The following is a 22598-nucleotide window of genomic DNA, read 5'->3' as shown; positions in this document are numbered from 1 at the left end:
AAGGTGAGCAAGACAAAGGAGCTGATCGTGGACTACATGTAAAGGACGGCCGAACAAGCCCCCATTCACATCGAGTTTCAAGTTCCTTGGTGTACACATCACCAACAAACTATCATTGTCCAAACACACCAAGACAGTCGTGGAGGGCACGACAATACTTTTTCCCCCTCAGGAGACTGAAAATATTTGGCATGGGTCCCCAGATCCTCAGAAGGTTCTACAGCTGCACCATCGAGAGCATCCTGACCGGTTGCATCAACGCCTGGTATGGCAACTGCTTGGCATCCGACAGTAAGGCGCTACAGAGAGTAATGCGTCCGGCCCAGTACATCACTGGGGCCAAGCTTCATGCCATCCAGGACCTATATACTAGGCGTGTCAGAGGAAGGCCCAAAAAATGGTCAAAGACTCCAGTCACCCAAATCATAGACTGGCAAGCGGTACCGAAGTGCCAAGTCTAGGTCCACAAGACTCTTTAACAGCTTCTACCCCCAAGCCATAAGATTGCTGAACAATGAATCAAATGGTCACCCGGACTATTTACATTGACAACCTGCTGCTACTCGCTGTTTATTGTCTAAGCACAGTCACTTTACCCCTACCTACATGTACCCCACACATTGACTCGGACCCGTTAGCTTGCCATTGGCTCAATCTTTGGCTCAACTTACCCCATGGCCATTGACTCAATTTACCCCAAGGCAAACATTTCAACTATATAGGGTCCCCTGTGGCTCAATTGGTAGAGCATGGTGCTTGCAACACCAGGGTTGTGAGTTTTATTCCAATGGGGGACCAGTACAGATAGAAAGTATGGAAATAGATACACTGACTTCTGTAACTCTCTCTGGATAACAGTGTCTATTAAAATGTTTCGTAGCCCACACAGCTACAAGGATGCACTATCATGCTAGGTTTAAGACCTCATGTTGAAGTTTATAGAGACCCCAATTGATATATAGAAAAATATTTAAATTATCTCATTTGGTTTCGATACAAGCATCATGAAACCTCTAACACAATAAATGAATTGGACTTGTGCGAAAATAATTTTTTGGGACCTAACTTGCTTACCACTTTTTCGATGTGGTTTCTTCCTTCAAATCCAATTCAATTTCATTTGTCACATGCGCCGAATGCAACATCTGTAGACTTTACCGTGAAATGCTTACTTACAAGCCCTTATGTCCTCGACAAGCAGTTCAATAAATATAGTTAATAAAACGTTTGCTAAATATACTGAAGTAAAAAATGTAAATAAAAGTAAGACAATAAAAGAACAATAACGAGGCTATATATACAAGCTAAGCAAATGTAAGTGTTTTCTTCCAAGGCATAATGCAATACATGTTAAAAGCGGTTACAAAGTGTTTGTTAGGTGTTAAGCCTGTGTTAAAATATGCTTTAAATGATTCAAAGACAACAAAAAAGCTATTTTGATTGTCTTTGGGAAATAAAGATTTTTTAAAAGGTATTGGTAACATTTCATTCAGTACAGAAATTTGAAGGTGGCTTTATTAATCCTGTCCCATACCCGGGGTAAATTATGCCAATAAACCACTTTTTTGGACAAACTATGTTTTAAAAACTGTAATGTTTACATGAATGCTGATTATTTCTAGGGATACACAACATGCTAAAAAATACGTAGATGTCTTTGTTAGTAATAAAACTATATTTCCCTTGATGGAGTGACGCTGATTGTGAAAAATGTCTCAATTTACCCCACTCCACCCTAAAGGAGCTTAATGTGGAGTCACTAATGGGTGGAGGGTCTTGCTGTAGGAGATTACACAGACGCGTGTTTGTTGCAGATAACATGTCAGAAGACGGGAAAACTTGGTTCCGATTTTTGGATTGTAACAAACATTTTATTTGTAACTCTTTTCATTTCATTAAAATGTTTACATTGTAGTAATTTAGCAGACGCTTTATCCAGAGCGACTTACGTTTTTATCCAGAGCGACTTAATTATAGCCCATGTCCTTGCTATTTCAACTATGGAACAAGTGCACTATCAGGAGGCAGGGTTGCAATGAAACCAATGCCATGCCAATGTCATACATAATTTATTTTGCAATCATGAGAGACATCGTGACTTATTAATGATTATCAATGCGAACTCAATCAAATCCAATGACAATTATTCAAAATCCCCAAATTATGGCGAAATAGACTAATGGAAAGTAGGCCTGTATTACTAAATAGGCTACTGCATATGTAAACCTTCAAAATTTTGCATGTTACCCTCATGATCTATTTTTGGTTTCCGAAATGTTTCGTTTTTTTGCAGTTTCACGGAAAACCACTTGATAGTAGGCCTATAGTCCTAAAGGAGAGCCCAGTGTTCAACAATGTCTAATCTAAAACATGGGTTATCTCCAACCAATCATATTCACTTCTTCGTCTTGGGGGCGGAGCGCAAAAATACCATAAAAATAATGATTTTTCCAAATTTGTTCACAATTCTGATTCTCACTAGAACCTAAGCTAAATCATCACGTGCAAACATGGTTGTGTGGACAGATGAAGAGCGCGCAGCCATCTCCGACATATTCTCCAAGCTAGACTATGACGACGTTGGCCCAAAGTGCCTGTCAAGGTAAGACAATAAACTTAACTTGACTTTAATTTGGAGTGTTAGTCCCCTAAATCTTCATCTTCTTCGTCATGTTATGTTGTTGTTAAGCCTCACACTGTTCTCTCCGCTCCCCTCAGGTGTCTGATCGTTTACCCCTGGACCCAGAGGTACTTCGGGGCCTTCGGCAACCTGTACAACGCAGAGGCCATCATGAACAACCCTCTGATCGCTAAGCACGGCACCACCGTGCTGCGCGGTCTGGAAAGAGCTCTGAAGAACATGGACGACATAAAGAACACCTACGCCGAGCTGAGCATTCTGCACTCCGAGAAACTGCGCGTGGATCCCGACAACTTCAAGGTAATATACAAAAGAACATTGAAGTGCACTTTTTATGTGCGTGCAAGGTAAAGCATATTATGTCATTACACCACTCGATCAAGCTACCCCCAAAGACATTCAAAACGTGTCACTTCTGCTTTGGTTTGTTCTCTTTTACAGCTGTTGTCTGACTGTCTGACCATCGTCATCGCTGCGAAGATGGGTACCGCCTTCACCCCCGAGTATCAGGCCTCCTTCCAGAAGTTCTTGTCCGTGGTGGTGTCCGCTCTGGGCAGGCAGTACCACTAGAGTCAGTCCTCCATACCTGACAGAGGAGACATGTGTTTCACTCCTCAATTAAAAAATAAAAGAAGCATAGAAGCATCTGTTTGTTGATTTTGTATGTGTATTTTACTCGTGCGTGATTGTATCCATATGGGCCTAGACAAATTGCACTTTAAGCATGGATAATAGACAACTTTAAAAGTGTCAATGTTTTCAATGGTTATTTCATATATAGATGTTAGATCTGCACATTATAAATAATACATTAGCCAAGATGAACAAGTTGGCGAATGGATGGATGCACATTGCCTACAAGTTTACAGATTTGGCCCGGCTGAATTGTATACTGTTGCTGGCTGTAAAACACGTGACAAACATGAATATGTTTATTAACATATAAAAGGTACAAAAACAAAACTATGAAGTAACCACTGTATTTTTTTTTAACTAATAAGGAAACGTGGACCATAAAACGAACACCAACGCATCATGGATGGAATGCGCAATTTCATTTTTTTTTTCACAATACTTTTTTTTCTTCATTATTGACCTTTGAGTCTTTAAAAGTTAATATGCATTTGTCAAAACTATTTACCTTATATTGACATGAGTGTACTGTAGCTGTTGTCATATTGATATCCGTCATGTAAAACATAATTCCATAAATGCTTAATCCCCTTTTAAGATTGTTTCCCGTTTTGTTTGATACAATTGACCTACACTTGTACATAGAGAAAAAGCTAGTTTGTTTGGTGCAGCAAACTGCCCCATATTCATAAAAAAAAGTTGGACATATTGGTCCCATTGTTTTATTATAAAGGGATGAGATTCAAGTTTCCTGTACCAGATCCCTACATGAGCTATATGATTGCGGTAGCCTACATGACACACAGCAACCTAGTCCATGCAGGCCCCTGCAGCAGCTGCCTTCAGCATAATACATCATTCAAGTCCTAGTCGGTACTAGGAAAATTACATTTCTGACTTGCTAACTGATTGAACGCGTTAAAGTAGCCTAAGTATATAACATGATTGACATGACCGTAATAATCATAACGGAAAGGCCTTGGAAGTGCCATAAGTGTAAGCCAACATAATTCATTCTTTTACAATAACCTGTTTAACGTAATACATCCGTTATGAAGAAAATCGTGCACTGTTGCCTACACGAAAAAAAGAGCCTTTCTGATTACAAGTGCACCAGTATCCCAAAGTATTAAGTGAAATCAAGCATAGAAAACAGCATTGACATTAATAAAACAATTTTTCCCACGAATTAAGTCGCACGTAAATGTGTTTTTTTTCTCACAAATTCTGTTCAGCAAGTTTAAAACACGATATATTAGCATACAACTACACATTTTAAAACAGGGTTAAATAAAGACACAATTTCTGTATATTCATAACGTTGAATTAGCCATAAAGAAGAACAAAAATGAAATATAGGCTATCGTGTCTATGGTTGTTGCAAAGGCTTGTGTGTAGCCTACTGGTTAAATTTGTGTATTTTCGCACGAATTAAGTAGCACATAAATTCGTGTCTTTTCTCACGAATGAAGCCGCACCAAAACGCACGAAATTTGCTGAAATGCATTATGTACATAATGCACGAATTGAATGTGAGATTGTGTTGGCAACACATAATCCAAAACACAACCAAAACAAACTGCAAATGTATCCAACACGTTTGTTTGTCACATTGGAATGTGGGAATATAGGAATATGGGACCAAACACTAAACCTTTGACTACTCTAAAATGTATGGCATTGGCATGGCATTAGTTTCATTCCAACCCTGTGCCGTAGTTGATGGGCTGTCATTTCAGATCAATTTGATGCCATCGTTTGAGATTTCCTTAGGCCTAATTCAAAGCGTGAGAAATAAACTTTTAGTTACAATCATAAAAATCGGGACCATGTTTTCCCACCCTCTGACGTGTTATCTGCAACAAACACGCATCTTTGTAATCTCCTACAAGACCCTCCACCCATTACTGACTCCACATGAAGCTCCTTTATATCTGGAAACTTCGTCATTCGTCATTCGTGTGGTGATAAACATGCCTGCGTGTTAATTTTTTTAATTGATAGGACATTAATTCATTGAATGTGCCAAGAATCAACATTTAAATCAGTGGTGAATAAAAAAATGAAATAAAACAAGGTGACACGAAAGGATTTAGGGTTATTGTCACGTTCTGACCATAGTTCTTTTGTGTTTTCTTTGTTTTAGTGTTGGTCAGGACGTGAGCTGAGTGGGCATTCTATGTTGTGTGTCTAGTTTTCCTATTTCTATGTTTGGCCTGATATGGTTCTCAATCAGAGGCAGGTGTTAGTATTTGTCTCTGATTGAGAACCATATTTAGGTAGCCTGTTTTGTGTTGGGTTTTGTGAGTGGTTGTCTTCTGTCTTTGTGTCTATCCACCAGATAGGACTGTTTCGGTTTTTCACATTTTGTTGTTTTTGTATTTTGTAGTGTTTACGTTTTTTGTCATTATTAAACATAATGAACACTAATCACGCTGCGCTTTGGTCCGATCCCTGCTACACCTCCTCTTCAGACGAAGAGGAAGAAATCTGCCGTTACAGTTATTTATACTTTTGTAGCCTGTATTACATGCCTGTCCAAAACAGTAATAATAATAATTTAGATTTTTCACTTCGAGGTAAAAAAATTATTCAAATTATTCAGAATTTGGTTGAAGGCAGGTGATTCTTGTTTACTGTGTAATTTGGCTGTCACGGCCTGGCCATAGAGAGGCTTTTATTCTCTATTTTGGTTAGGCCAGGGTGTGACTAGGGTGGGCATTCTAGTTTCTTTATTTCTATGTTTTCTGTTTCTATGTTTTGGCCGGGTATGGTTCTCACTCAGGGACAGCTGTCTATCGTTGTCTCTGATTGGGAATCATACTTAGGCAGCCTGTTTTTCCACCTTAGTTGTGGGTAGTTGTCTGTGTTAGTGGCCTCTATAGCCCTAGTCAGCTTCACGTTCGTTTTTGTTGTTTCTTGTTTTTGTTGGCGACATTGAAAATAAAAATAAATGTACGCTCACCACGCTGCCCCTTGGTCCAGTCATTTCCACCCTGACGACGATCGTGACAGAACTACCCACCACAAACGGACCAAGCAGCGTGGTAAGGAGGAATGGACATGGGAGAACATCCTGAATGGGAAAGGATCCTGGATGTGGGAGGAGATCCTGGCGGGAAAGGATCTCCTGCCCTGGGAGCAGGTGGAAGCAGCGAGAAAAGCGGAGGCAGCGAGAAAAAGGGCCCAGAATTACACAGGGTCACGGCTGGCACGAAAGACCGGGAGGCCACCCCCAAAATGTTTTTTTTGGCAGAGTCAGGATTCAGACCTGAGCCAACTCCTCGTGCTTACCGTAAGGAGCGTGGTACTGGTCAGGCACCGTGTTATGCGGTGGAGCGCACGTGTCTCCAGTGCGCGTTTACAGCCCGGTGCACTACATTCCAGCCCCCCGCATCGGCCGGGCTAAAGTGGGCATCCAGCCAGGATGGATGGTGCCGGCTCAGCGCATCTGGCCGCCAGTGCGTCTCTACGACCCAGGATATCCTGCGCCGGCTCTGCGCACTGTGTCTCCGGTGCGTCTGCACAGCCGAGTGCGTTCTGTGCCAGCACCCCGCCTTTGCCGGGCGAAGGTAACCATCCAGCCAGGACGGGTTGTGCAGGCTCTACGCTCGAGACCTCCAGTGCGCCTCCACGGCCCAGTTGATCCGGTGCCTACTCCAAGAACCAAGCCTCCAGTATGTCTCCCCAGCCTGGTGAGTCCTGTGCCTGCTCCCAGAACCAGGCCTCCTGTATATCTCCACAGCCTGGTGAGTCCTGTGCCTGCTCCCAGAACCAGGCCTCCTGTATGTCTCCCCAGCCTGGTAAGCCCTATGGCAGCTCCACGCACCAGGCTGCCTATACATCTCCTCACTCCAGTGATGATCCATGGCACGAAGCCTCCAGTGATGATCCATGGCCCGAAGCCTCCAGTGATGATCCATGTCACGAAGCCTCCAGTGAGGAGTCAAGGCACGAAGCCTCCCACGACGGTCTCCAGTCCGGAGCCTCCAGCGACGGCCTCCAGACCGGAGCCTCCAGCGACGGTCCCCAGTCCGGAGCCTCCAGCGATGGTCCCCAGTCCGGAGCCTCCAGCGATGGTCCCCAGTCCGGAGCCTCCAGCGACGGTCCCCAGTCCGGAGCCTCCAGCGACAGGCCCAGGTCCGGAGCCTCCAGCGACGATCCCCAGTCCCTCCAGTCTGGAGCCTCCAACGACGGTCTCCAGTCCGGAGCCCCCAGCGACGGCCTCCAGTGTGGAGCCTCCAACGACGGCCTCCAGTCCGGGGCCTGCAGCGAGGGTCCCCAGTCCGGGGCCTGCAGCGAGGATCCCCAGTCCGGGGCTTGCAGCGAGGGTCCCCAGTCCGGGCCTGCAGTGAGGGTCCCCAGTCCAGAGGCGCCACCAAAGTGGGGGGAGCCAGAGGTGGAGCGGGGTCTGCGTCCCGCACCGGAGCCGCCACCGAAGTAGTTGCCCACCCGGACCCTCCCCTATAGAGTCTGGTTTTGCGGCCGGAGTCCGCACCTTGGGGGGGTGGGGGGTTACTGTCACCCCCTGGCCATAGAGAGGCTTTTATTCTCTATTTTGGTTAAGCCAGGGTGTGACTAGGGTGGGCAGTCTAGTTTCTTTATTTCTATGTTTTCTGTTTCTATGTTTTGGCCGGGTATGGCTCTCACTCAGGGACATTTACATTTACATTTACATTTTACATTTAAGTCATTTAGCAGACGCTCTTATCCAGAGCGACTTACAAATTGGGGACAGCTGTCTATCGTTGTCTCTGATTGGGAATCATACTTAGGCAGCCTGTTTTTCCACCTTAGTTGTGGGTAGTTGTCTGTGTTAGTGGCCTGTATAGCCCTAGTCAGCTTCACGTTCGTTTTTGTTGTTTCTTGTTTTTGTTGGCAACATTGAAAATAAAAAGAAATGTACGCTTACGACGCTGCACCTTGGTGCGGTCATTTCCACCCTGATGACGATCGTGACATTGGCTCACGTGGGTAATTCTTGAATTGTGGTGGTAATGCTGTCCCTGGACTTTGGCACCATGTAAAACACTTTAAAAGTACAAAATAATATAGTGGCGAGAATGGGTTCATAGGATGACAGAAAGGACACAAGATCAGTTAGATAACAAAGCAAGCGTTCTATCATGTAGGAACTACACTATATATACAAAAGTATGTGGACTCCCCTTCAAATATGTGGATTTGTTTATTTCAGCCGCACCCGTTGTAGTCAATGAACAGCATTCTCACATACTGTAGGTGTTCCTTTTGTCAATGTGGGAAAGGGCAGAGGAGTGCGATTGAGATTGTGTCATCTGTGGATCTGTTAGGGCGGTAATGCGAATTGGAGTGGGCCTAGGGTTTCCGGGATGATGGTGTTGATGTGAGCCATGACCAGCCTTTTAAAGCACTTCATGGCTACCGATGTGAGTACTACGGGGCAGTGGACATTTAGGCAGGTTACCTTCGCTTTCTTGGGCACAGGGATTATGGTGGTCTGCTTGAAACATGTAGGTATTACAGACCCGGTCAGGGAAAGTTTGTAAATGTCAATGAAGACACTTGCCAGTGGGTCCGCGCATGTTCTTGGTACACGTCAATCCGTCTGGCCCCGCAGCCTTGTGAATGTTGACCTGTTTTAAGGTCTTGCTCACATCAACTACGGAGAGCGTGAACAGCTGTTGCTCTCATGCATGCTTCAGTCCCCAGCAGAAGGTGCACCTGTGTACTGATCGTGCTGTTCAATCAGCTTCTTGATATGCCACACCTGTCAGGTTGATGGATATCTTGGCAAAGGAGAAAAGCTCACAAACAGAGATATAAACAAATTTGTGAACAGAATGTGAGAGAAATAAGCTTCATGCGGCATGGAACATTTCTGGGATCTTTTTTATCAGCTCATGAAACAAGGAACCAACACTCTACATGTTGCGTTTTCATTTTTGTTCAGTGTAATTAGCCTGCCTGCCTAATATGGTTAGCCTGCCTAATATAACTCGCCTGCCTAATATAATTAGCCTGCCTGCCTGACTGTCTAATTGATTAAACTTAACTTCAAACGGTCTAATGTATAAAAGTGGTTTTCTATAAATCTCTTTCACTCAGATGTGGTCATTAGTTACCACAAAGCCAAAATTGGCTATATAGTAAAAATTCAAGAAAACAAAAATGTGCTCTGTGGTTAGGGTTAAAGTTAGGGTTAAAATCTGATTTTAAGAAACTGTAGAAATAGGCGGGGTTTAGCCATAATTATGACTTTGTGGCTGTGGTAACTAGTGACGACCAGGACATAATTCTAGGCCTCAGGAACTAACAATACAACCTTGAACTTGCTAAAATCCTTAACGCCTATCTTTTTCACATAACATGACAAAGTAGCAGAAGTTAAACTGTTGTTGATCTGCAAGTTCTATCAGTTTCATATCTACCAACGCCTGTAACGATGTTTACATAAATCAGAATGACTATATAGTCTTGAGGCCCAGAAGCATTTAAAAATATATTTATTTATTTATTTAACCTTTATTTAACCAGGTAGGCTAGTTGAGAACAAGTTCTCATTGACAACTGCGACCTGGCCAAGATAAAGCAAAGCAGTGCGACACAAACAACAACACAGAGTTACACATGGAACAAACAAACATACAGTCAATAATACAATAGAGAAAGTCTATATACAGTGTGTGCAAATGAGGTAGGATAAGAGGGGTGAGGTAATAAATAGGCCACAGTGGTGTAATTATTACAGTATGGCAAATTAAACGCTGGGGTGATAGATGTGCAGAAGATGAGTGTGCAAGCAGCGGTACTGGCGTGCAAAGGAGCAAAATAAATAACAATATGGTGATGAGGTAGATTGCTGGGCTATTTACAGTTGAGCTATGTACAGGTGCAGTGATCTGTGAGCTGCTCTGACAGCTGGTGCTTAAAGCTAGTGAGGGAGATATGAGTCTCCAGCTTCAGTGGCTTTTGCAGTTCGTTCCAGTCATTGGCAGCAAAGAACTGGAAGGAAAGGCGGCCAAAGGGGGAGTTGACTTTGGGGGTGACCAGTGAAATATACCTGCTGGAGCGCGTGCTGCGGGTGGGTGCTGCTATGGTGACCAGTGAGCTGAGATAAGGCGGGCCTTTACGTATCAATGAGTTATAGATGACCTGTAGCCAGTGGGTTTGGCAATGGATATGAAGCGAGGGCCAGCCAACGAGAGCATACAGGTCGCAGTGGTGGGTAGTATATGGGGCTTTGGTGACAAAACGGATGGCACTGTGATAGACTGCATCCAATTTGCTGAGTAGAGTGTTGGAGGCTATTTTGTAAATTACGTCGCCAAAGTCAAGGATCGGTAGGATAGTCAGTTTTACAAGGGTATGTTTGACAACATGAGTGAAGTATGCTTTGTTGTGAAAAATGAAGCCGATTCTAGATTTAATTTTGTATTGGAGATGCTTAATGTGAGTCTGGAAGGAGAGTTTACTGTCTAACCAGACACATAGGTATTTGTAGTTGTCCACATATTCTAAGTCAGAACCGTCCAGAGTAGTGATGCTGGACAGGTGGGTAGGTGTGGGCAGCGATCGGTTGAAGAGCATAATTTAGTTTTGCTTGCATTTAAGAGCAGTTGGAGGCCACGGAAGGAGAGTTGTATGGCATTGAAGCTCGTCTGGAGGTTAGTTAACCTCTTTGGGCTGCAGGGGCAGTATTGAGTAGCCTGGATAAAAGGTGCCCATTTCAAACGGCCTCGTACTCAATTCTTGCTCGTACAATATGCATATTATTATTACTATTGGATAGAAAACACTCTCTAGTTTCTAAAACCGTTTGAATTATATCTGTGAGTAAAACAGAACTCATTTTGCAGCAAACTTCCTGACAGGAAGTGGAAAATCTGAAATCGATGCTCTGTTCTAGGGCCTGCCTATAAATGTGCTTGATATGTATTAGTATACATGCACTTCATACGCCTTCCACTAGATGTCAACAGGCAGTGAGAGAAGAAATGGAGTGTATAACATGATCTGAGGTCGAATAAAAGCTCTTGGCATGACGTGACCCCAATTTCCTGTTTTCTGGAAGGCGCGAGAAGGGACCTGGTATTGCCTTCTGTAAAGCTGTCGTTATAGACGACTAATATCTCCGGCTTTGATTTTATTTGATAAATGTGACAATATCATCGTAAAGTATGTTTTTTCAATATAGTTTTATTAGATTATTGAAAATTTTTCGGGACGTTAGGCGTGTTGCTTTGTCTGCGTTTGTTCACGAAGGAGAGCTTTGCGCCACTTTGCTAGCTTTCCGTGCTAATTGACTGGAGAAGAGGACATTCTAAAACCAAACAACGATTGTTCCCGACAAAGGACCCCTTGTACAACATTCTGATGGAAGATCATCAAAAGTAGGACCCATTTTATGATGCTATTTCATATATCTGTCGAACATGTGTACTAGTAGTTTGCGCCCAGATTTTGGGCACTCTCTCGCTATAACTAAGCTGGATGTCGTAATGAAGTTATTTTTAGAATTCTAACACGGCGATTGCATTAAGAACTAGTGTATCTATCATTTCCTATACAACATGTATTTTTTAGTAACGTTTATGAATAGTTATTTGGTCAGAATAGTTGAGTGTCATAAAAATATCCGCACATTCTGGGAAAAAGATGCTACGTTAGCACAATGTATAACCACTGATTTCAGCTCTAAATATGCACATTTTCGAACAAAACATAAGTGTATGTATAACCTGATGTTATAGGACTGTCATCTGATGAAGCTTATCAAGGTTAGTCAAAAATTATATATCTTTTGCTGGTTTGTTACGATCGCTAACTTTTGCTGCTGGTAAATGGCTTGTGTTTCTGGCTATTGTGGTAAGCTAATATAATGCTATATTGTGTTTTCGCTGTAAAACACTTAAGAAATCGGAAATATTGGCTAGAATCACAAGATGCTTGTCTTTCATTTGCTGTACACCATGTATTTTTCAGAAATGTTTTATGATGAGTATTTAGGTATTTCACGTTGGTGTCTGTAATTACTCTGGCTGCTTCGGTGCTATTTCTGACGGTAGCTGTGATGGTAGCTGCAATGTAAAACTGATTTATACCTCAAATATGCACATTTTTCGAACAAAACATAGATTTATTGTATAACATGTTATAAGACTGTCATCTGATGAAGTTGTTTCTTGGTTAGTTTGGTTGGTTCTTGGTTAGTTAGGTTGGTTTTGTGCATGCTACCTGTGCTGTGAAAAATGTCTGTCCTTTTTTGTATTTGGTGGTGAGCTAACATAAATATACGTGGTGTTTTCGCTGTAAAACATTTAAAAAATCGGACATGTTGGCTGGATTCACAAGATGTTTATCTTTCATTTGCTGTATTGGACTTGTTAATGTGTGAAAGTTAAATATTTTCTAAAAAATATATTTTGAATTTCGCGCCCTGCACTTGAAGTGGCTGTTGTCATATTGTGCCCGGATTCAGGCTTGCAGCCCAAAGAAGTTAACACAGTGTCCAAAGAAGGGCCAGAAGTATACAGAATGGTGTCTTCTGCGTAGAGGTGGATCAGAGAATCACCATCAGCAAGAACGACATCATTGATGTATACAGAGAAAAGAGTCGGCCCGAGGATTGAACCCTGTGGCACCCCCATAGAGACTGTCAGAGGTCCGGACAACAGGCCCTCCGATTTGACACACTGAACTCCATCAGAGAAGTAGTTGGTGAACCAGGCGAGGCAGTCATTTGAGAAACCAAGGCTGTTGAGTCTGCCCGATAAAAATGTGGTGATTGACAGAGTCGAAAGCCTTGGCCAGGTCGATGAATACAGTTGCACAGTATTGTCTTTTATCAATGGCGGTTATGATGTCGTTTAGGATCTTGAGCGTGGCTGAGGTGCACCCATGACCAGCTCGGAAACCAGATTGCATAGCGGATAAGGTACGGTGGGTGTCACGCTCGTCGTGGGTGGAAGAAGAGGAGGACCAATGCGCAGCGTGGTAAGTGTCCATATTGTTTTAATAAGAATACTGAACACTGAACAAAAACAATAAAACGACAAAACGAACAGTCCTGTACGGTGAAGCAAAACACAGAACAGAAAATAATCACCCACAAAACACAATGAAAAACAGGCTACCTAAATATGGCTCCCAATAAGAGACAACGACTGACACCTGCGTCTGATTGAGAACCATACTAGGCCAAACACATAGAAATCTAACAACAGAACAAAACATAGAAAAACAAGATAGAATGCCCACCCCAACTCACGCCCTGACCAAAATAAAATAAAGACATAAAAAAGGAACTAAGGTCAGGATTCGAAATGGTCGGTGATCTGTTTGTTAACTTGGCTTTCGAAGACCTTACAAAGGCAGGGTAGGATAGATATAGTTCTGTAGCAGTTTGGGGCTAGAGCGTCTTCCCCTTTGAAGAGGGGGATGACCACGGCAGCTTTCCAATCTTTAGGGATCTCAGACGATACGAAAGAGAGGTTGAACAAGCTAGTAATAATTTTGGCAGATAATTCTAGGAAGAGAGAGTCCAGATTGTCTAGCCCTGCTGATTTGTAGGGGTCCAGATTTTGCAGCTCTTTCAGAACATCAGCTATCTGAATTTGGGCGAAGGAGAAATCGGGGAGGCTTGGGCAAGTTGCAGTGAGGGGTGCAGGGCTGTTGACCTGGGTAGGGGTAGCCAGGTGGAAAGCATGGCCAGCCGTAGAAAAATGCGTATTGAAATTCTCAATTATCGCGGATTTATCGGTGGTGACAATGTTTCCTAGCCTCAGTGCAGCGGGCAGCTGGGAGGAGGTGCTCTTATTCTCCATGGACTTTACAGTGTCCCAGAACTTTTTGGAGTTAGTGCTGCAGGATGCAAATTTCTGTTTGTATAAGCTAGCCTTTGCTTTCCTAACTGCCTGTGTATATTGGTTCCTAACTTCCCTGAAAAGTTTCATATTGCGGGGGCTATTCAATGCTAATGCAGAACGCCACAGGATGTTTTTGTGCTGGTCAAGGGCAGTCAGGTCTGGAGTGAACCAAGGGCTATATCTGTTTCTGGTTCAATATTTTTTGAATGGGGCATGCTTATTTAAGATGGTGAGGAAAGCATTTTTAAAGAATAACCAGGCATCCTCTACTGACAAAATGAGGTCATTATCATTCCAGGATACCCGGGCCAGGTCGATTAGAAAGGCCTGCTCGCTGAAGTGTTTTAGGGAGCGTTTTACAGTGATGAGGGGTGGTCGATGACCACAGACCCATTACGGACGCAGGCAATGAGGCAGTGATTGCTGAGATCCTGGTTGAAGACAGCAGAGGTGTATTTGGAGGGCAGGTTGGTTAGGATGATATCTATGAGGGTGCCCGTGTTAACGGATTTGGGGTTGTACCTGGTGGGTTCATTGATCATTTGTGTGAGATTGAGGGCATCAAGCTTAGATTGTAGGATGGCCGGGGTGTTAAGCGTGTCCCAGTTTAGGTCACCTAACAGCACGAGTTCTGAAGATAGATGGGCAATCAATTCGCATATGGTGTCTAGGGCACAGCATAATTGCCCTTTTTGGACATTTGCCTTTTAGCAATGCTCTTTAGCCACCAGGCTATTGGCCTTGGCCTTGGCCTTTTAGCCTTTGGTGCTATTGGCCGCTGCATTTTTACATGACCACCTGTATCCAGAAAGCTCTGTATTAAACCTTTTACGTCTCCTCATTTACCTTTACACAGTCAACTTGCTAAATTCGGTCTTCAGTATACAGTATATCAACTACACTGTAGAGGGATCTATAGATGTATGTAATACATTTGAACTTGTTACCTTCAAAATGGAATTTGAATAAAGAAAAAAAACACTTCAGTAGACCTCCTGCAATAAGACCAGCCCAGCAAACCCAATGGTAGGTCCAGTAGTTGGCCATCACTGCTGGCCCCAGAGCCCTGGCTGGCTTCAGACAGGTCCCAGACACATCCCTTCTGCACCAGCACACAGACTGGTTAACTGCTGCACACACTAATATCTAGGATAACAGTCTACACAGAGATGCTGTTTGGTAAAGGGGACATTATCAGGCACATGATACAAACTTGACAATGGTAATGAAACGGACTATTGGTGATTTCTGAGCATGTGGTTATTGTAATAGTCTAGCTAGGGCCAGTTTCAGAGACAGGGCTTAGATTAAGCCAAGAGTAGGCCTTAATGTGTACTAGTTAAACTAGGACATTTAAGTATCTTTCATGAACGTGGCTTAAATTTGGCTTAGTTAGTTGGAGACTATGGAGTCATGGAGTAATAAGGTAAGTAAGCCTAAATGAGAACACCTAGGTTAAGCATGATTAGGTTAAGTATGAGCACATACTGTTGGTCTAATGGTGCTCATAAAAACCCGGAATGGAATAGAAAACACCATTACTGGTGTGAATCTTGAGACAACACAATGGCAGAGGCAAAAATAATTAGTTAAAAAAACTTTAGTGAGTATGAAAAAACGATACTAAAACTAATTTTGTCAATCCATCCAGTTACTGAAGGTAAAAACCATACTGCTGCTACTGAGCAGAGGAAAATGAGTGGTTGGGCTGCAATTTGCAGTGAATTCAATGCAAATGAAAATGTAACCATCAGAAGAGTACAACAACTTCAGGTGAGATATCTTCATTATTATCAGTATTTCACATTTCTCATATTCATATTTTTGTGACATCACTTATATTGAATGATATCTGCCTTTAAATACTCTGTGGAATGACATTAAACTGGCTTTAAAAAGAGAGAATGCAGAAATCAGAAGAGAGTGATTTACTACTGGTGGTGGACCACCAAAAAAAGACAAGACTGATTAATTGAGTGACTTGCTGTCTGGAATAATAGAGCACCAGCAACCTCTGGATGGTATACCAGACGATGACCATCTGGACAGTTCAGATGAAGAACTGAGCACAAATGGTACATATACCAAAGAAAGTAAATTGGTTACTTCCTTTGGTAAATATATTTCACTGTTTGTGTCAATCTTTATTCTTCGTTCATTCTAAGGACCATATGAGTTTATTTATGCTTCTAACAGTGTTCTTTCTCCAGAGGAAAGCAATGTGAACAGGTTGGAAGAGCCAGTGTACAGTGAGTGTGTACCCTCCATCTGCTATAGCATCCCTGAGAGAAGATGCTGCACCCACCTTTCAGCAGAGAACAAAAAAGATGACCATACATGAAAAGTTAGCCAGAGAATTTCATGAGCATAAAATGACATATCTGAAGGAAGAACATGAAAGGAAAATGAGGAATCTACAGGTTGAATTGGATATGAAGTTGGAAGAGAGAGGTACGATCCAAAAAAGATACAGTAATGAGACAATTGTGGTACCAGCCATGGTGAACAATATGATATGTAAAAAAAAAAAGAAAAAAAAAAAGGGTTTGTCATTTGAATATTCATGAGCGAGAGTATTTTAATCACCACAAACTACATTTTAAACCAGCCTGCACACTATTTTAATTTGGTACAGAACAAACATTATCAAAGCAAAAATAAGCCATAATGAATACATTCCATATTTAAATGCATCTCATCTAGTTGAAGTGCTGCAATGTGAAAGCAACTCTGTGTGCAAGTCCTCGTTGGTCATTGCCTGCCTCAGCTATGGGCACATCTGCTTGATCCTGATCTTCCATTGGAGGACTTCAGGTAGTTGTGCCGCACAGCCGCACAGCTGTAGCAATGATCACCTTGCAGAATCTTCTTGGCTTGAAACAAAGTGTATTGCGTAAACACTGGAATCGATTTTTCCATACTCCAAACATATGCTTGACCATCGCTCTCGTGCAGATATGAGCTCTGTTGTATCTTTGCTGCTCAGCTTTTGTGGGATTTATTTGTGGAGTGAATAAAAAGTTACTCTGACCATATCCACTGTCACCAAGTAGTGGTCCACTACGTTGTCCTCTCTGAAACTGGGCAACAATGTTTGAAACTCTAAATTAGGAGTGCATTCACCCTGAACATTGATGGAAAACCAGTTCTTACGGTTCCTGTACTCTTCAGCATCAGGAGTTGATGGACACTTGATGGGAACATGACATCCATCTATACAGCCAATCACTCCTGGGAAGTGAACACATTCATAGAATTGCACTTTATAGTTGGCTTGGCCAGCAGCATCAGGAAACTTGATGTAAAGACTCCTCAGTTCAGGAGTCTTTACCATTCTACAAACAGTTGCTTCACTGGCACCACACAAATCACCAGTTTCATGATTCCAGATTCCAGATGCCATAAACCTCAAAGCGATCAGAACTTGGGTGAAGACCTTCCTCTTTGAGACAGAGAGGAAGGTCTAGGGTCAAGCAAAGATACCGTTGAAGTCGGAAGCTTACATACACCTTAGCCAAATACATTTAAACTCAGTTTTTCTCAATTCCTGACATTTAATCCATGTACAAATTCCCTTTCTTAGGTCCGTTAGGATCACCACTTAATTTTAAGAATGTGAAATGTCAGAATAATAGTGAGAAAAATATTTCTTTCAGCTTTTATTTCTTTCATCACATTCTCAGTGGGCCAGAACTTTTCATACACTCAATTAGTATTTGGTAGCATTGCCTTTAAACTGTTAAACTTGGGTCAAACGTTTCGGGTAGCGTTCCACAAGCTTCCCACAATAAGTTGGGTGAATTTTGGCCCATTCCTCCTGACAGAGCTGGTGTAACTGAGTCAGGTTTGTAGGCCTCCTTGCTCACACTTGCTTTTTCAGTTCTGCCCACACATTCTCTATAGGATTAAGGTCAGGGCTTTGTGATGGCCACTCCAATACCTTGACTTTGTTATCCTTAAGCAATTTTGCCACAACTTTGGAAGTATGCTTTGGGTCATTGTCCTTTTGGAAGACCCATTTACGACCAAGCTTTAACTTTCTGACTGATGTCTTGAGACGTTGCTTCAATATATCCACATCAATTTGCTACCTCATGATGCTATCTATTTTGTGAAGTGCACCAAGTCCCTCCTGCAGCAAAGCACCCCACAACATGATGCTGCCACCCCCGTGCTTCAAGGTTGCGATGGTGTTCTTCGGCTTGCAAGCCTCCCCCTTTTTCCTCCAAACATAACGATGGTCATTATGGCCAAACAGTTCTATTTTGTTTCATCAGACAAGAGGACATTTCTCAAAAAAGTATGATCTTTGTTCCCATGTGCAGTTGCATACTGTAGTCTGGCTTTTTTATGGCGGTTTTGGAGCAGTGGTTTCTTCCTTGCTGAGCGGCCTTTCAGGTTATGTCGATATAGGACTCGTTTTACTGTGGTTATTGATACTTTTGTACCCGTTTCCTCCAGCATCTTCACAAGGTCCTTTGCTGCTGTTCTGGGATTGATTTGCACTTTTCGCACCAAAGTATGTTCATCTCTAGGAGACAGAACCCGTCTCCTTCCTGAGCGGTATGACGGCTGCGTGGTCCCATGGTGTTTATACTTGCGTACTATTGTTTGTGCAGATGAACGTGGTACCTTCAGGCATTTGGAAATTGCTCCCAAGGATGAACCGGACTTGTGGAGGTCTACAGTTTTTTTTTCTGAGGTCTTGGCTGATTTATTTTGATTTCCCCATGATGTCAAGCAAAGAGGCACTGAGTTAGAAGGTAGGCCTTGAAATACATCCACAGGTACACCTCCAATTGACTCAAATGATGTCAATTAGCCTATCAGAAGCTTATAAAGCCATCACATCATTTTCTGGAATTTTCCAAGCTGTTTAAAGGCACAGTCAACTTAGTATAAACTTCTGACCCACTTGAATTGTGATACAGTGAATTATAAGTGAAATAATCTGTCTGTAAACAATTGCTGGAAAAATTACTTGTGTCATGCACAAAGTAGATGTCCTAACCGACTTGCCAAAACTATAGTTTGTTAACAAGAAATTTGTGGGGTGGTTGAAAAATGAGTTTTAATGACTCCCACCTAAGTGTATGTAAACTTAGGACTTCAACTGTATTATCTCCAATGCATTTTTTTTGTACATACGAAAGCGGTCTCGAAAAGCTATTCCATCAGTCATTTAATGGATTACTCCTATCCACAAGAACTCGTCTGGCTGGCCTCTGTAGTGCATGTTGGTCTTCATTTAGATATTTCAAATCGTCCATGCTCCCTCACAAACAAAACTAAGCAGAAGTTAAACCTGCCTCTTTGAAGGATTCATTTCCTCTTCAATTTAGTCCTGGAGTAGCTCTAATCCTCCCTCTTGCAATCGGCTTTGTTTAAGCCAGAACAGGCTAAATCTACAACTATTTTACGATAAGACTGTGCAAGTCTTTTTGAGTTAAGACAGCTCAAACAGGCATTTTAGTCTGGGACTAGGCTTAAGCCTTGTCTGTGATACCAGCCCTAGATTTAATAGGGCAGATGTAAAAATGTAATGTTATATTCTTAAATATTGTAAAATTAAAATATTCTCTCAGCTCACCCTGATAGAATGTTGATGATGACAGTACAGCCTACCAGGAAAGGCACCATGGGACTTTTGCTCTTTGAGTTAACTGCCCCTAGCAACACTACCATGGAAACCAGGCACGTAATGGTAATCTCGCCAAAGATTTGCCCCCGCCAGCTGGTCCTCTGATTGGAGGATGGTAAACGCTGCTCCAGTGGCGTTGGTGTAGTTCTCCTTTGATATCATCTGAAGGACAGTATACAATGTCAACTGCTGACCTACATGTTGCAGGTGCTAAGCACAGCAGGACACCACTTCACATTAGTGACAAATCTATTCATAAAAAGTGCTAGGCCTACACATATAATGAATTGATTGATTTTCTTAACTTTATAAGCATGCCTTTCCTTAACCTTGTATCCAGGCTCAAAGAGAGCCGGTTGGTGGAAGAGAATGTCCTTTCCGCTATAGAATTATAATTTGTTCTCCATTTGTACCACTGTAACTGCTCATTAGAGGTTACCGCAGGTGAACATTAATAACTCAACTGACCTTTGACATGGCAGCTCCCCGCACCCCTCCTATTAACTGGCTGATAAGGTATGGGATGACCATGAACAGTTGCATGCCGCCACACAGTTAGATGGTGAAGGGAGGGTTGAAATGGGATCCATTTCATGGAAATGTTAGGTTCTAATTCTCAGAGTAAAAAACTAAACGGACCTTATAAAAGCTTAACCAAGTTTATTCTGCCCAAAGGATCAATACAGCTGCATTCAGACAAAAACTCAACACATTCCAAGCTTCCAAGGTACACACTATATACCTTCCTCCTATAACCCTTAACTTAACTTAACTTAACCCTTAACTATAACCCTTAACTGGTGTAGACCCTCTAAACCTCAGCACTCCATTGTAACGACTGTCGTCGGTGGAAGAAGGTGAGGACCAAGGTGCAGCGTGGTAAGTGTTCATGATATTTAATAATAATCAAAAAACTGAACACTGAATAACAAAACAACAAAGAAACAACCGAAACAGTTCTGTCTGGTGCAGACACACAAAGACTGAAAATAACCACCCACAAAACCCAACAGAAAACAGGCTACGTAAATATGGTTCCCAATCAGGGACAACGATTGACAGCTGCCTCTGATTGAGAACCATATCAGGCCAAACACAGAAATAGAAAATCATAGAAAAACTAACATAGACAACCCACCCAACTCACGCCCTGACCATACTAAAACAAAAGACAAAACAAAGGAACTAAGGTCAGAACGTGGCATCCATCAGTGACATGAATAAGTATATTTCATACTCTCAGAACCCAACAAAAATAAAAGCCTGAGCACTGATTTAGTTATTCAAATTAAATTATATTGAATTATTTCTGTCTATAACAAACAATTTTTCATACATACATTTTATCTGAAAATTTAAATTCCAAAATATATTCCAATTTATATTTTGAGTGAACCAAAAATGGTTATCTGCACAGCATACCATTAGCTTCTGCAACCAAAGCTTCAAGTTGCAAGAAAAAGCCAGGTGAGTTAAGATCACACAGGAAAGATCAACCAGGTCAGTACAGATGAGTCCTACCTGATCTGATCCATGCATGCCACCATGACGGCAACTGCCAGGCCATGGACCAGCGCCGGCTGTACAATGCCTGCAGACTCAACGTTCTCGATTACTGACACACACACGAAGAAGACGAAGAACATGGTGCCCACCACCTCTGACAGGCAAGGCTGGATAATGCGCTCAAACATGTTGGGAGGCCGAACCTTGGGAGACTTGGTGCTACTCATCAGTCGAGTCTCCCTCATCCAGCTCCATTTTCTCTACTCCCATCGCGTCTGTCTGGTCTGACTGGACCTCAAGAGTCTGACTGAGTGTCTGGGATATAAGTGAACAACTTATGATAGTGTCTTGAAATTTATAATCACTGGTGATATTGTCTTATTGCCCCACTGACAATAAACCTTGGATATTTTAGCCATATTCTAGTCAGCACTTTGATGTCTTTCTGACAGAGGCTGTTCATACTAGTTCAACAAAGGACCTCTTAGCCTGAAGTCAACTTCAATTGCTAAATTGGCAAAGCTAAGGCGAACAGAGTTTAGAAGTGTATTGATCAAGGTCATTTTTTGTATCTGTCATTGGTTTGGGTTGCGTTTTGTTTGTTCTGTTGAACAGGTGTTTTCACGGGACTGTTTTCCACACGTTAGTTTAGTCAGTGGAATGGTTTATTCTGTGTTCGACTGGACTGCGCTCCTGTTTTTTAGTGGCTGCTGTTGTGGTCCTGTGCCTGTTCTTTTGATGGACTTGTAAATAAACCCCCTTCTTGCAATTCTTACTCTCCTGCGCCTGACTCCACACCCACCTCTCCTAGGGAGAATATGACGGTGTGCTCGATTTTATACACCTGTCAGCAACGGGTGTGACTGAAATAGCTGAATCCACTAATTTAAAAGGGTGTCCACATATACAGTACCAGTCAAAATTTGGACACACCTACTCATTCAAGTTTTTAAAAGTAAAAAAAAAAACTATTTTCTACATTGTATAATAATAGTGAAGACATCAACACTATGAAATAACACACATGGATTCATGTAGTAACCAAAAAAGTGTTAAACAAATGTTATATTTGACATTCTTCAAAGTAGCCACCCTTTGCCTTGATGACAGCTTTGCACACTCTTGGCATTCTCTCAACCAGTTTCATTTCAATTAACAGGTGTGCCTTGTTAAAAGTTAATTTATGGAATTTCTTTCCTTCTTAATGCGTTTGAGCCAATCAGTTGAGTTGTGATAAGGTAGGGTTGGTATACAGAAGATAGCCCTATTTGGTAAAAGAACAGCTCAAACGCATTAACCTCAACCCTATTATGTCAAGAACAGCTCAAAT

The 22598-nt window shown here is 42.2% G+C and overlaps 1 protein-coding gene and 1 pseudogene across 1 annotated transcript; one reads left to right on the top strand and one right to left on the bottom strand.

Moving 5' to 3' along the window:
- The first annotated feature begins 2490 nt into the window (after positions 1 to 2490).
- LOC120045704 (hemoglobin subunit beta-2-like) lies at positions 2491 to 3265 on the top strand. Its single transcript, XM_038990645.1, has 3 exons — positions 2491 to 2602; positions 2719 to 2941; positions 3083 to 3265. The coding sequence occupies exons 1-3, from the start codon at positions 2511 to 2513 to the stop codon at positions 3209 to 3211; spliced, it is 444 nt and encodes a 147-aa protein (XP_038846573.1). The 5' UTR covers positions 2491 to 2510; the 3' UTR covers positions 3212 to 3265.
- Positions 3214 to 22145, bottom strand: LOC120045981 (annotated as a pseudogene).
- Positions 22146 to 22598: the final 453 nt, after the last annotated feature.

The sequence above is a fragment of the Salvelinus namaycush genome, chromosome 4 (genome assembly GCF_016432855.1).
Source record: "Salvelinus namaycush isolate Seneca chromosome 4, SaNama_1.0, whole genome shotgun sequence".
Taxonomy (NCBI): domain Eukaryota; kingdom Metazoa; phylum Chordata; class Actinopteri; order Salmoniformes; family Salmonidae; genus Salvelinus; species Salvelinus namaycush.
The sequence above is the reverse complement of the archived record's forward strand: the minus strand, read 5'-3'. Positions and strand labels throughout refer to the sequence as shown.